The 13,843-nt window shown below is 39.8% G+C and overlaps 1 protein-coding gene across 4 annotated transcripts in view; it reads left to right on the top strand.

Moving 5' to 3' along the window:
- Positions 1 to 13,843, top strand: part of ANKIB1 (ankyrin repeat and IBR domain containing 1) — a 150,385-nt gene that overhangs the window by 66,297 nt on the left and 70,245 nt on the right. For all 4 annotated transcript variants that reach the window (XM_020902183.2, XM_020902171.2, XM_070471782.1 and 1 more), the window contains one exon: positions 3,523 to 3,823. In XM_020902183.2, the coding sequence (XP_020757842.1) occupies positions 3,523 to 3,823 (301 nt within the window). The remainder of the gene's footprint in view (positions 1 to 3,522; positions 3,824 to 13,843) is intronic.

The following is a 13,843-nucleotide window of genomic DNA, read 5'->3' as shown; positions in this document are numbered from 1 at the left end:
TAATCTTTGTCATAAAAGTAATACACAAAGTAGTTCATCTATCAAAATTATAGCAAGAGTCTCCTCTATGTTTGACACTATATTGGGGATTCAAGAAAGAATAGGATATAGACTTTGCCTTAAAAGGCTATAAACCAAGTGGGAGAAAGGAACAGATATGTAAGAAAGTAACTGTGATACGATGTAATGAATTATATAATTTGGATGTTATAGGAAGGCAAAGAAGGGAATGATCAATGCAACTGGAGGAGGGAGCTTAGTGTAAAGAGGCTTCTAAGTAGGGCTGGGTTTGTTTAGATGGCTAGGTCAGATCCTTGGAAACCAGATAGCAGAGAAAGCAATAAAGAGCCTACACATGTACTGAGGGAGTCAGAAGGCCATAAAGGCTCTGTAGGACTTTAGAGAAAATGGGGCTTTCTGAGCAAATTTTATTAGGACGTGGGACCTGAGCTTCAAAGACAAGCTTTGAAAGTTAAACTTAGGACTGAGTAGAGATTGAGAACTCCAAAGGTTTACTTCTCAGGAGATGCTTGTTTAACATTTGACTGGGGGGGGTAAGGAGTGGATGAGACCTGTGACCATTCTTACATTCCCTGAATTGTAAGACTCAGAGATGATAGTCTTATCTTTTGCCCAGAAACATATTTTACATTACAAAGCATAAGAACCCAAGATCTTCCCTAGAACAGTGTTCATACGCGGGATAGGTTCCCCCTCCACACACACAACACCCCCCCCACCCCCATCCCCACCCCACTGCCAACCCCTTCTCTTCACACCTTCCCTGATCTCCAGAGGGAAGGAGATCTACTACACAGGCTTCCCACAGTCTTATATTTAGGGCTCATTCCTATTGTTGCTATAACAAATTACCACAAACTTGGTGACTAAAAACAACACAAATGTATTATCTTAAAACTCGGGGGGTCAAAAATCTGAAATGGTTCCACTGAATTAAACTCAAAGTGTTGGCAGAGTTATATTCCTTCTGCATGCTCTTGGGTAGAATCCCTTACCTTACCTTTTCCAGTTTCTAAAAGCTGCCTGCACTTCTTGGTTTGTGGCCCCTTCCACTGTTTTTAAAGACAGCAGCAGACTGGGAAGACCCAGAGGGATCGGGTGGAGAGGGAGGTGGGAGGGGGGACTGGGATGGGGAATACATGTAAATCCATGGCTAATTCATTTCAGTGTATGACAAAAACTACTGTGATGATGTAAAGTAATTAGCCTCCAACTAATAAAAATAAATGGAAAAAAAAAAAAAGACAGCAGCATAGCATCTTCCAACATCTCTGATTCTGACCCTCCTGTCTTTCTCCTCTAAGGATTCATAATTACATTGAGCCCACCTGGATACTAGGATACTTTCCCAATGTCAAAAACCTTAATTTAATCATATCTGTGAAGTCCCTTTTACTGTATAAGGTAACATATTCACAGGTCCCGGGGATTAGGACATAGACCTCTTTGGGGTGGAGATACTAGTCTGCTGGTCACATTGCCCTGCAGCGCAGACCCCAGTGCATGTACTATATGATGTCTGCTCTGGCTCAGATTGCATTACCCCACTGGTAGGAGTTGGGGTATGAGGGACTAGTTACTATAATATTTCAATTGTTCCTGCTTCAGAGACTTCATGTTTTACTTTCAGGATGACTCAAGTGAATGTGGACCCTAGAAGCCTAATAGGCTAGTTTTGAAGGGCTGTATTGCTGAGCTGTCTAGAATCTTGAATGATAAAAGCAGGAGATATCCAGAGTTGTTCTAAAAATCTGGAAACCACCTTAGGACATCTTACTCAGCCATTTTCCTCATAAGAGCTTTCTAGCTTGGCTCATTCATTCAAGTTGAAGAGCTCATCCTAGTTCCTTTCTGGTCAGGGTTTTGTCTTTGTTTTTTCTTGTTCTAAACTAAAACTAACCTAAAAACAATTCAGATTTTAACTGAATTGTAACTAGGATTTAAGTGTTTGACTCTTCTGCTCCCTTCCCATTGCTCTTCTGCCTTTAGACATAGGAATGCAAGTGATACCAGCCCTCCATAGTAAATTGACTCATCTTTGAATATGGGACTGTATGCCCATTTCATAGTATATTTGTGTTTTTTAGCGCAGGCTGACTGAATTATACTAGGTTTTATCCAACACATTTCCTATTATGGCCACTAAACTGGCTCAAATGTTAATCCACTGAGCCTAGCCCAAAAGACGTAGTGGATGCTAAGCACAGCTCAGATCTGGATCTGGCAGAAGTTAAGGCAGCTCATCTATAATCATTGGTAAGGTCTACCACCTTGAAATTAGATTGTGGTCTTCCAGAACTCACCTAGCTTACTGCCTTAAGAAGATATTACATTGTATAAATATATGCCTATTCTTTTAAAGGCTATGGAAAACTCAGATAAATTTTTCCTAGATTTAACATTTACTTCCAGACTTAGGCATTGCTTGCTTCTCCTATATTGTCAGCATCCTTCTTAAGTTAGTATGTACTCAAGAGAAATAAAATATAGCAGAGCAGTAACCAAAAAAAATAAATCACTGGGATATGTTTAATAATGTACCTAAGACATTTATGTTAATTGATACACTAGTCCGTTTTGCGGAGAAGGCAGTGGCACCCCACTCCAGTACTCTTGCCTGGAAAATCCCATGGACAGAGGAGCCTGGTAGGCTGCGGTCCATGGGGTTGCAAAGAGTCGGAGACGACTGAGCGACTTCACTTTCACTTTTCACTTTCACGCATTGGAGAAGGAAGTGGCAACCCCCTCCAGTGTTTTTGCCTGGGGAATCCCAGGGACAGGGAGCCTGGTGGGCTGCCGTCTGTGGGGTCGCACAGAAATTGGACACAACTAAAGTGACTTAGCAGCAGCAGCAACAGTCCGTTATGTGGCCCTTTGGTTCCTTTCCTTCTTCCTCCTTTCCCTTTTCTCTTCTCTTTCATTTTCCTTTTCCTTACCTTTCTTTTTTCTTCCTGTGCCTTTTTCTGTTTTATTAGCAAATACAGTGATGATAGTCAACTTTGGTGTTTTAGTAGTATTGTTCTAGAATGAAGTTTTTTTTACAATTGTAAGAATTAGTGGGGCTTCCCTGGTGGCTCAGTGGTAAAGAATCCACCTCCTAATGCAGAAGACACGCATTTGATCCCTGATCTGGGAAGATCCCACATGCCAAAGAACAGCTAAGCCCGTGTGCCACAGCTGCTGAGCCCGTACTCTAGAGTGTGGGAGCTGCAGCTACTGAGCCCATGTGCTGCAACTCCTGAAGCCCTCATGCGGGAGAAGCCACTGCAGTGAGGAGCCTGTGCACGCTGTTAGAGAGGAGCCCTCGCTCTCTGCAACTAGAGAAAAGCCCACACAGCAGCAAAGACCCAGCACAGGCAAAAAAAATTAGTCATTCAACCTATTGTGAAACAGTGCTTCAGTAGAAACTGGATTAGCAGCTTAGAAGTACAGCTTTAAATGTATCTCCTGTGTATTATTTCCAGGTAGGAAAAACCTGATTTTCATTCTTTACCATTTTAGGACCTTTCTTTTTGGTAGAGATGGAAATCCAAATAAACGGAACGTGCACAATGAAACATCTATGCATTTGTTGTGTATGGGACCTCAAATTATGATCTCAGAAGGAGCCCTTCATCCTCGCTTAGCACGCCCTGCAGAAGATGATTTTAGAAGAGCGGATTGTCTACAGATGATTTTAAGATGGAAAGGAGCAAAACTTGACCAAGGCGAATATGAGAGAGCAGCTATTGATGCTGTTGATAACAAAAAGAACACACCCCTGCACTATGCTGCTGCCTCAGGGATGAAAACCTGTGTAGAGGTAAAACTTTGGTGTGTTTGTTTGTTTTAGCATTCTGCATGGTAAAATCTGTGTCTTGGTAATGTGTAATAATCAGTATTTGTTTTACTTAGTTAATTTGACTAGTCATTTCTGTCTCTTGTGGTTCTAAAAGAATTAGGAGCCCTTCTTTTAGGGAAAACAAACCCACAAACATTCATCCTCAGAAATAAGATGAAATCAGAAGCAATTTAAAATTGACTAACATCCCTGAAGATAGCAGTCATCATACAAACACTGTCTTATTGAGAGTAATACTTTTGGTATCAAAAGTTTCACTTGTCACTGATTTTAGACTCCAGTTTATAGAATGTATACATATGGCAAATCTTGACAAGTGGGACGATTACCTGTGTCATCTAGAATTGATCAGTTCCCTGAGCATGTGAGCTTCCCAGGTGGTTCAGCGGTAAATGAAGCCGCCTGCAGTGACGGAGACCTGGGTTCGGTCCCTGGGCGGGAAGGTCCCCTGGAGAAGGATTGGGAAACGCACTCTGGTATTCTTGCCTGGGAAATCCCATGGATAAAAGAAGCTATAGTCTGACAGGCTATAATCCATGGGGTTGCAGAGTTGGACACAACTTATTGACTAAACAAGAAGCAGCAGCAAGGGATAAATATTAATTAATATATTATTGGGGCTTTAAAAAATGTGTATATTAAAATGTGCTAGGTTTTTTCTGTGTAATTTGCACTGAAATACCTGAGTACCTTGTATTTTAATTTTTCCATCTATGTTTTTCATTTATATATTTATATATTTATATATATATTTATATATATATATATTTATATATATAAATGTCTAACAACAGGCTTAGATAAAATCAGCCATGTAGTATAAGGTCTTAACTACGCTAAGAAATCATTATTCTTTATACTGTCCTTGCTGCTATACAGCTATATTCTCTCAGCTATATACAAGTCAATCCATACATAACTCTTAGAAGTTCTTTTGCGTAAATATATTTAAGTTCAGTGGGGAGCATTATAAATTGAATCAGAGTATCCATTTACCAGAAATGTAGGACTTGATTAGAAAAGTAGTTTTCCAGATTAAATATATGCTAATAAGATTAAAATGTATATCTGAAAATTTAGTATTTCCTTAATGTTATGATGTGTATAAACTTATACTTCTAAACTGGTAAATATACAAAAATCCATGAAAGTTCTCCATTTTCTTACTCATGTTAAAAGATTATGGCCATTTATATGACTTCTTTAGTGTATCTGAAATGTCAGTTGTTTTCAGCTTCTGAAAGCCTTCTGATCTGATCTTGTGTTTTTTGCTCTTGTTTGTGATACTTGCTGATCTTTTAGAATCTTAGTCATTTCAGCTCTTGGAATTGTGTCGCCTTTGCCCACTACTTAGTAAGTGGCAGTCATTTCGTTGGTTGGTTTAGTTGCTCAGTCGTGTCCAACTCTTGCAATCCAAGGACTGTAGCCCGCCAGGCTCATCTGCCCATAGGGTTCTCCAGGCAAGAACACTGAAGTGGGTTGCCATGTCCTTCTCCAAGGGATCTTCCCAACCCAGGGATCGAACCAGGGTCTCCTGCATTGCAGGCAGATTCTTTACCAGCTGAGCTATGAGGGAAGTCCAGTAATGGTCATTAGCTTAAAACTAGTCTTAAGCTTTGATTTCTCACATTGATTCTCTTTGTGGTAGAAGGATGTCCTAGGACTTAGCATGGAAGGAGGCTATTGACAGAATTCCTGAGGCTTTTACACAAGTTTTTTTATATATTGTTCTACACCCACCTCTTATGAATGAATCACTGCTATAGTGACTTGTTGACAGGACTGCATCAGCATCATATTAATAATTTTCAAGTGAGCTAGAGTAGAAAATAGCTTATTTTTGTTAGTAATAATATTGCTCTTAAATTGCTGCTTTGTATCTTGCTTCCAAAAATTCTCTATAAGCATTGCTTTAGTAGTTGTTGATTCTGAAGTAAGTTTACAGTGATGGGCTTATTAAATTGTTTTCAAAAAGTAAATGTAGTATTTTTGCCAACACATTTATGTGTTTGTATATCACTTTTTATTCAGTGAAGAAAATTAATGCCAGATTTATTCTGACTGACAAGCCTGATGATTTGCTTGGTGTGAATGTGTATGTTTTACTGTTTGATCTTTCAGTATATGATATTATTCAAATCACACCATTTAATAACTATTTTTATTTTTCTGTCTTCAGAAGAGCTCTTTGACTTAATGTAAAAACCGTAAATAAAACCCTATAAATACCTTCATTGCGTTTATTCTAGTTGTCATCAACAGATTTTAGCATGTCATTTTACCCGTATAAAGCTATTTTAAATCTGTTTTATATACTTGACTGTATATTTACCCAGCCTCAGGTCTTAAATGACTTTTGATAATGTTTACTGTTAATTAAACACAAAGAGTTTCATAAGAAAGTGTACATTAACTAATTTCCAGAGGCCTTATTGTGTTTTCTAGTTCTAGTACATAAAACAAATACATCGACATACATAACCTACTCTGTAACTGCACTTCTTAGAGTTAGTCCTTAAGTGTCTTTGTGTAAGGTCTTCCTTATATTCATAGTGCTCATTGGTACCAAGCATGATATACAGGGTTTGGGCTGAGTGAAAGAGTATTATCTGATGTTTATTAGTTTTTTTCATTAAGCTATCATAGTATGGTGTAAAGAGCACTGGTATCTAGTCCTGGTCCTCACAGTGATTATCTTAGACCTTCAGTCACTCAGCTTCTTTGAGATTATCAAAGAAGAGGAAACTCTCCAACCATCCAAGAGGTAACTATCACAGTTATCTCAAAAGAACCCTTTAGCACTAATTTTTCTGTTAATCTGTGACTGTAGTAAAATATATCCCATTTTTAATGTCTGGCTTTAAAGGTTAAATTGATTATTTTATTCCATGGTTAAGGCCAAACTATTTTTTTTTAACTCTTAAAGATTTATTTATAAATCTCTATGGAAATAGGTCTTTTCTAGCTATTGAAGATATTTTTTTCTGTGTTTATTTAAGGACAGAGTTGATAAAGTCAACATTGGGCAATTTCGTATGTGCATTTAAACACATAGATTCTTGTGGCTCATTATTTTGAACCATTTAAACAAAATGTTTATAACTTCCCCTTTTCTCTGTAATAATTATGTTCTGTAGTAAGCTAAAGGGGCACACACATGTACATACACAGAACATAAGAAACCTCTTAATCATAGTCTTTTTAGAAACTTGCATGTGTGAAGGCATCAGTGGCTAAATATAAGATATAGATATACCGATCTATCTACACACACACACGCACACGCACGTACATGTATATGGAGAGCGCACCCTGAAGTTTCTCACGCTGTATTACTGCCTAGCTGATTTCCTCATATGGACTTTCCGACGGTCTCTCAAATTCAGTGTTTACAAAACTACTCAAGCTTCTCTATCCACTGGCTCCTCTTCTGGACTGCCTGTTCCTATTAATGATTCTACCATTACCACCATATCTACGCTTGATACCTGGAGCTCTCTTGGCAATGTTTTTGTTTTATTTTGTTTTTTTGTGTGTCAAACTCATGCCACTAATTTGCAGAATATAGCTCTTCCTTGCCTATTTTGGCCAGCCCCTTCTTTTTATCTCTACTGGGCACCTCTAACAACAGATGCTTATTTATGCTTATATCAAATCCTACTTTTTCCTTAAGTTGGAAAATTTGAAGTTTGACTAATTAATCATTCAGATTATTTATGAGATAAAACTAACACAAGAGTAGACTGCAGTTGTTTGAAAATTAGAAATGCTTATATGTTGAACATTTATTAATGCAAATTAAAGTCCCTTTCATTCTAATTTTTTCATATTTCAAAGAATCATTCCAAGGTTAGGCAAATATTTTTGTGTGAAAGCCCAGGTAGTGTATATTTAATTTAAAAAATTTTTTATAATTTTATTTATTTTTGGCTTTGCTAGGGCTTCATTGCCGCATGGGGTCTTTCTATAGTTGAGGCGAGCCGGGGTTACTCTTCATTATGGTGCATGGGCTTCTTGAGGGGGAGCACAGGCTCTAGACGCATGTTCAGTAGTTGCGGCACACAGCCTCAGTAGTTGCGGTGTGCGGGCTCTAGGGCACACAGGCTTCAGTAGTTGCATCACGCAGCCTCAGAGGTTGCAGTGTGCAGGCTCTAGGGCACACAGGCTTCAATAGTTGCGGCACGCAGCCTCAGAAGTTGCGGGGTGTGGGCTCTAGGGCACACAGGCTTCAGTAGTTGCGGCACACAGCCTCAGAAGTTGCGGGGTGTGGGCTCTAGGGCACACAGGCTTCAGTAGTTGCGGCACACAGCCTCAGAAGTTGCGGGGTGTGGGCTCTAGGGCACCCAGGCTTCAGTAGTTGCGGCACACAGCCTCAGAAGTTGCGGTGTGCGGGCTCTAGGGCACACAGGCTTCAGTAGTTGCGGCACACAGCCTCAGAAGTTGCGGTGTGCGGGCTCTAGGGCACACAGGCTTCAGTAGTTGCATCACACAGCCTCAGAGGTTGCAGTGTGCAGGCTCTAGGGCACACAGGCTTCAATAGTTGCGGCACGCAGCCTCAGAAGTTGCGGGGTGTGGGCTCTAGGGCACACAGGCTTCAGTAGTTGCGGCACGCAGCCTCAGAAGTTGCGGGGTGTGGGCTCTAGGGCACCCAGGCTTCAATAGTTGCGGCACACAGCCTCAGAAGTTGCGGGGTGTGGGCTCTAGGGCACCCAGGCTTCAGTAGTTGTGGCATGCAGGCCTGAGAGCACAGTGGGCTTCAGAAGTTACACCTTATTGCAGCTCGTGGGCTCAGTTACTCCATGGCATGTAGAATCTTCTCTGACCAGGAATCAAGTCCATGTTCCCTGCATTGGCAGGTGGATTTTTATCCACTGTGCCACCAGGTAAATCCCCAGATAGTAACTCCTTTAGACACCTGCTCAACCATGCCACAGTATGGTGAAAGCAGCCATAGAGTATGTAAATGAGCATGGCTGTGTTCCAGTAGTGCTCTGTTTATCAGCATTCCTACTTGAATTTCTTACAATTTTCACATATCGTGAAGTAATCTTATGATTGTTTTCAACCATTTAAAAATGTATAAAGTTTAGTTTGCAGGCTGTATAGGAACAGACAGTAGGCTAGATTTGGCCCACAAGTTTGCAGTGGATCCCTGCATTATGCAAAGATTGGGAGAGGAAAACAAAGAGGATGCCCTACTATAGAAGCTTATTTTAAATATGTAAAATTATCAATATGTAGCAACTCCTGTACACTTTAAGTATATAAAGAACTTTAAAAATACTATGTAATGGATGCCTAGCATGCAAAAATGGAACTCCATTAAAATTTAAATCTTTGGGCTTCCCTGGTTTCTCAGTGGTAAAGAATCCGCCTGCCAATGAAGGAGAAAGGGGTTCAGTCTCTGATCTGGGAAGGTCCCACATGCCACAGAGCAGCTTCGCCCACGTGTCACAACTACTGAGCCTGTGCTCTAGAGTCTGTGCTCCTCCACAAGGGAAGCCACCACAGTGAGAAGCCTGCACACCACTGTGAAGAGGGGCCCCTGCTCACTGCAGCTGGGGCAAAGCCCACACAGCAGCAGAGACCCAGCATGGCCAGACAGAGATGAATAAATAACTAACTTTAAAAAATACAAATCTTAGAAGAATTTTATACTATAAATAACACACGCTTTCCTTAGTTGCTGAGTTCTTTATTTTCTCCTTTGGAATAGAGATAGACTTTGGAGAGGAATGATGGGTTAGGTCTGTTGTTGTTCAGTCACCAAGTCGTGTCACTCTTTGCAACCCCATGGACTGCAGCACCCCAGGCTTCCCTGTCCCTCACCATCTCCCGGAGTTTGCCCAAGTTCATGTCCATTGCATCGGTGATAGCATCCAACCAACTCATCCTCTGTCACCCTGTCCTCCTCCTGCCTTCAGTCTTTCCCAGCATCAGGGTCTTTTCCAGTGACTTGACTCTTCGCATTAGGTGGCCAAAGTATTGGAGCTTCAGCATCAGTCCTTCCAGTGAATATTCAGGGTTGATCTCCTTGCTGTCCAGGGAACTCTCAAGAGTCTTCTCCAGCACCACAGCTTGAAAGCCTCAATTCTTTGGCACTCTGCCTTTATGGTCCAGCTCTCACAACTGTACGTGGCTACTGGAAAGACTGTATGGACCTTTGTCGGCAAAGTGATGTCTTTGCTTTTTAACACACTGTCTAGGTTTGTCATAGCTTTCCTGCCAAGAAGCAGTTGTCTTCTAATTTCATGGCTGCAGTGAATTTAGAGCCCTGGAAGAAGAAATCTATCACTGCTTCCACCTTTTCCCTATTTGCCATGAAGTGATGGGGCCAGATGACACGATCTTAGTTTTTTAAATACTGAGTTTTAAACTGGTTTTTCACTCCTCCTTCACCCTCATCAAGAGGTTCCTTAGTTCCTCTTTGCTTTCTGCCATTAGAGTGGTATCCTCATATCTGAGGTTGTTGATATTTCTCCTGGCAGTTTTGATTCCAGCTTATAAATCATCCAGCCTGACATTTCTCATGACATGCTCTGTGTGTAAGTTAAATAAACAAGGTGACAATGGACAGCCTTGTCATACTCCTTTCTCAATCCTGAACCAGTCAGTTGTTTGATCCAGGGTTCTAACTATTGCTTTTTAGCCAGCATAGATCTGTTAGCAAGGCCTAATTCGTGATTTTTCTCCCCTGGCCGACTTGCCTAGAGCAAACCCAGTCATGAAGCTTCGTTTATATTGGTGCTTCACCTGTCATAGTGATTCAAGAAATGGTTGATGTGACAGAGGTGGCTGTTGTGTTTGATAGTGCGTCAACTCTTTGTGAAACGCGTTTTCTAAAATGAGTATTATCTTTAGATATTTCCTGTGCACCCTTTGTCCTACCTGCTTATTCAAAGCTTTAAGTGTTGCTGCTTATTGTCAGATCAAATAAAGGTCACTAGGAAACCAAAGCTAGTAAGTCCCACTTCCCCTTCATAGCCACAGGGCCTATATGACACCTAGCAGCTGTCAGAGCATTTCACACTTCTTTGAAAAGCCATAAAGATCATTCACAAGTTACACTGAAAAGTTTTACTTAATTATATTGTGTTTTTAGCACCTGGGGTTTTAAAACTGTAAAAAAGAATATGGAAATTGTCGTCCCAGCTTAGCAACTGGGAGGAGTAACTGTGCCTGTCTGGGCCTCGGTTTCCTAATTTTTAATCAAGATAGTTATGATTTCATTATTGCATCCAAAATATTGTCACAGGCATTGAAAGGAAGAAAGATCATTTTAATTTTCCTAATCCCAGAAAATGTTTTGGATAGTAGTAATATTTGAGTGGATAAGACTTCAGTTTAAGTCTTTGGAGGAGGCTACTCAAAATGTGGTCCTCAGACCTGTAGCATCAGTAACTCATGTTGTAAATACAAATTCTTGTGCCCGCCAGACCTCCAGATACCAAATAGGAATCTCTGGGGTAGACTCCAGGAATGCTTTAAGCAAGTTTCACTGGTTATTCATTTGCATGCTGCAGTTTGAGAAGGACTGTTCTGTATCTCAAACATATGCAAATTGAAATATTTTGTAGAGGTTTGATAAGACAGATGATTTAAAATGAAGATAGAAGCCATAGTAAGTAGAAAATCCTAAGTGCTAATGCCAAGAATTTGAAATTTATTTATAGAAAATTGAGCCATTTAATTTTTTTGATTGATGTGATTATGAAAGCAAATATAGTAAGATTAGCCTAATGGTTGTAATGTAGAATAGATTTTATTTGAAAGGGGGTGCTTCTAAAGGAGTGGTTCTTAAAGCTTTGCTACCCAGACTCTGTTCCTCAGACTGGCTTTGGCATCAGTTTGGGTATTGTTGGGGATGCAGTTTCTTAGGTCTCATCTCAGATCATGTGATTCTGAATCTGTAGTTTAACAGGAACCCTAAAGTCATCCATATTCACATTAAAGTTTGAGAAGCCTTACCTTAGAGCAGTAATCTGTGGGACCTACAATGGAATCATCTGTAAAATGTGCATATACTTAGTCTGTGTTCCAGGTCACCCTGTTATAACTATCAGACTACCCAAGTGATTCTTAAACAATTTGGAAACCTTTGTGTTGGAACAGTGGTTGTAACCATGTCTGCACACAAAATCCCATTCTGTAGACCATATCTCAAACCAATAAAATTGGATTTCTGAGCATGGGCCCCCTGTAATAAAACTTCTCCAGATGATTCCAGTGTACAGCCAAGGTTGAAAACCAATATACTAGAAGGAGTGATAGGAGTTAGGATATTATTGCATTGATTCTACTGTGAACTGATAAAGAGCCTGGATATGTGTGGTGGTATTAGAAATGGAAAGAATGAGACAAATGCATTTTGGTGACTTGGTCAGTTGATACAAGAAAGTAAGACAAAGGTTAAAGATGATGAAGACTTTAAAATATTAATATTAACAATGGTGAGCTATCTTTGGATAATATAATTTTCTCACTTTGATTTTTCTGCATTTTGTATAACAATCTGCTGTCATATCTATAATTAGAGTAAAACAAATTAACTTTATTTTTAAGTAAACTGAGCATGATTTTGAACCTAGTTCACTTTGAAGCCTGCTAGCAATTGACAGACATCTAAAAAGTGAGTTCAGGTGTTGTATGTGAACTGTACTTAAATAGTATAAAGAAAAAAATTAAAAGTGAGGTGAGGTGAAGGAATTGGTTAGAAGGAAAGGCGAATATCTTGAATTGTAATTTAGAAGAAGATTGAGGCCTTAGGTTATCCACATGAAATGATATTCAGGCTGTTAAAAATTAGAACTAACTGGGGGTAATGAATATAGATTTAGAATTAAATGTTATCTCCATAGAGTTGATAACTAAAAGCAAGATAAAGTATAGATGACAAATCCAAGGACAGGACTTTACATTATAGATAAAATTATAGAATTAAAGTCACAGCATCAACTTGGAGAATGTCTGTGTTTAAAGGGAATGAGAACAAGAAGTGGCCTACAACAAAAAAAAAAACAAAAAAGCAGAGAAGAGAACCAAAATAATCCAGCGTCTAGGATACCAAGAGAAGAATTTCAAGGAGAGGAGGCAGTCATTCATTTGACATGCTTCAGAAAGGGCAAGGAAATAGAAGACTGAGTAAGGCTCCTGGCTTTGAGAGGTATTAATGACTTTCAGGAATAATATTATAGTGAAGTGGGCAGAGTAGAAGTTAGATTGCTGGGAGAAATTGAGTAATTTGCTAAGGAAATGTAGAGACAGTGAGTGTCAGTCACTGATTTCAGAAACGTGGCTGAGAAAGTATTAAGGAAGTCGTTAGAGGACTAACAGAACTAAGATAGGGGCTCCTCTGCCAGGAGCCAGTGGGGTCAGAGACTGAAGGACGGGGGTAACGGAGTGCTCGGGGTCACCGAGGAGACAGGTTAGGAAATGGTGATTTCACAACGAGGACAGACTCTTAAGAATCATCTTTCTGTTTACATTTTTTCTCAAGATAATGTAAGCCTCATTTTACAAATGGACCTGTGTAAACTGAGACTTAGAGAAGTTAAATGACTTATGCAGAGTCACCAGCCATTTAGGTAAAGGATCAAAGGGGTGGAAAGGGATTTGTCATCAACTCGCAGCTGTCCTTCCCCTCTTCCTGTGGGATTATGAATAGAAAGAACGACAACGTCGATAAACAGATGTGCTGAGATGGTGATAATTGGATGTTCCTTTTAAGGTAGAAAATTGTATATACCACCAAGTATGTGAGACAGGCTAAAATATATATATATATATATATATATATATATATATGAATAAAATATTCAGTTCTCCTTGCTTGAGAGTGAAGAAAATGATACTTGGATGCTTTGGTTGAAGCATTTAAAAGCTGCCTCTTCAAAACCAGGTGTAACTCCCTATTATGGAAAAGCAAAACATCTGACTTTATGCAGAAAATGGTGGCTCAGACATTAAAGAGTCCACCTGCGA

The sequence above is a fragment of the Odocoileus virginianus genome, chromosome 1 (genome assembly GCF_023699985.2).
Source record: "Odocoileus virginianus isolate 20LAN1187 ecotype Illinois chromosome 1, Ovbor_1.2, whole genome shotgun sequence".
Lineage (NCBI taxonomy): Eukaryota > Metazoa > Chordata > Mammalia > Artiodactyla > Cervidae > Odocoileus > Odocoileus virginianus.
Note: the sequence above shows the minus strand (reverse complement) of the source record. Positions and strands in the feature narration are given on the sequence as shown.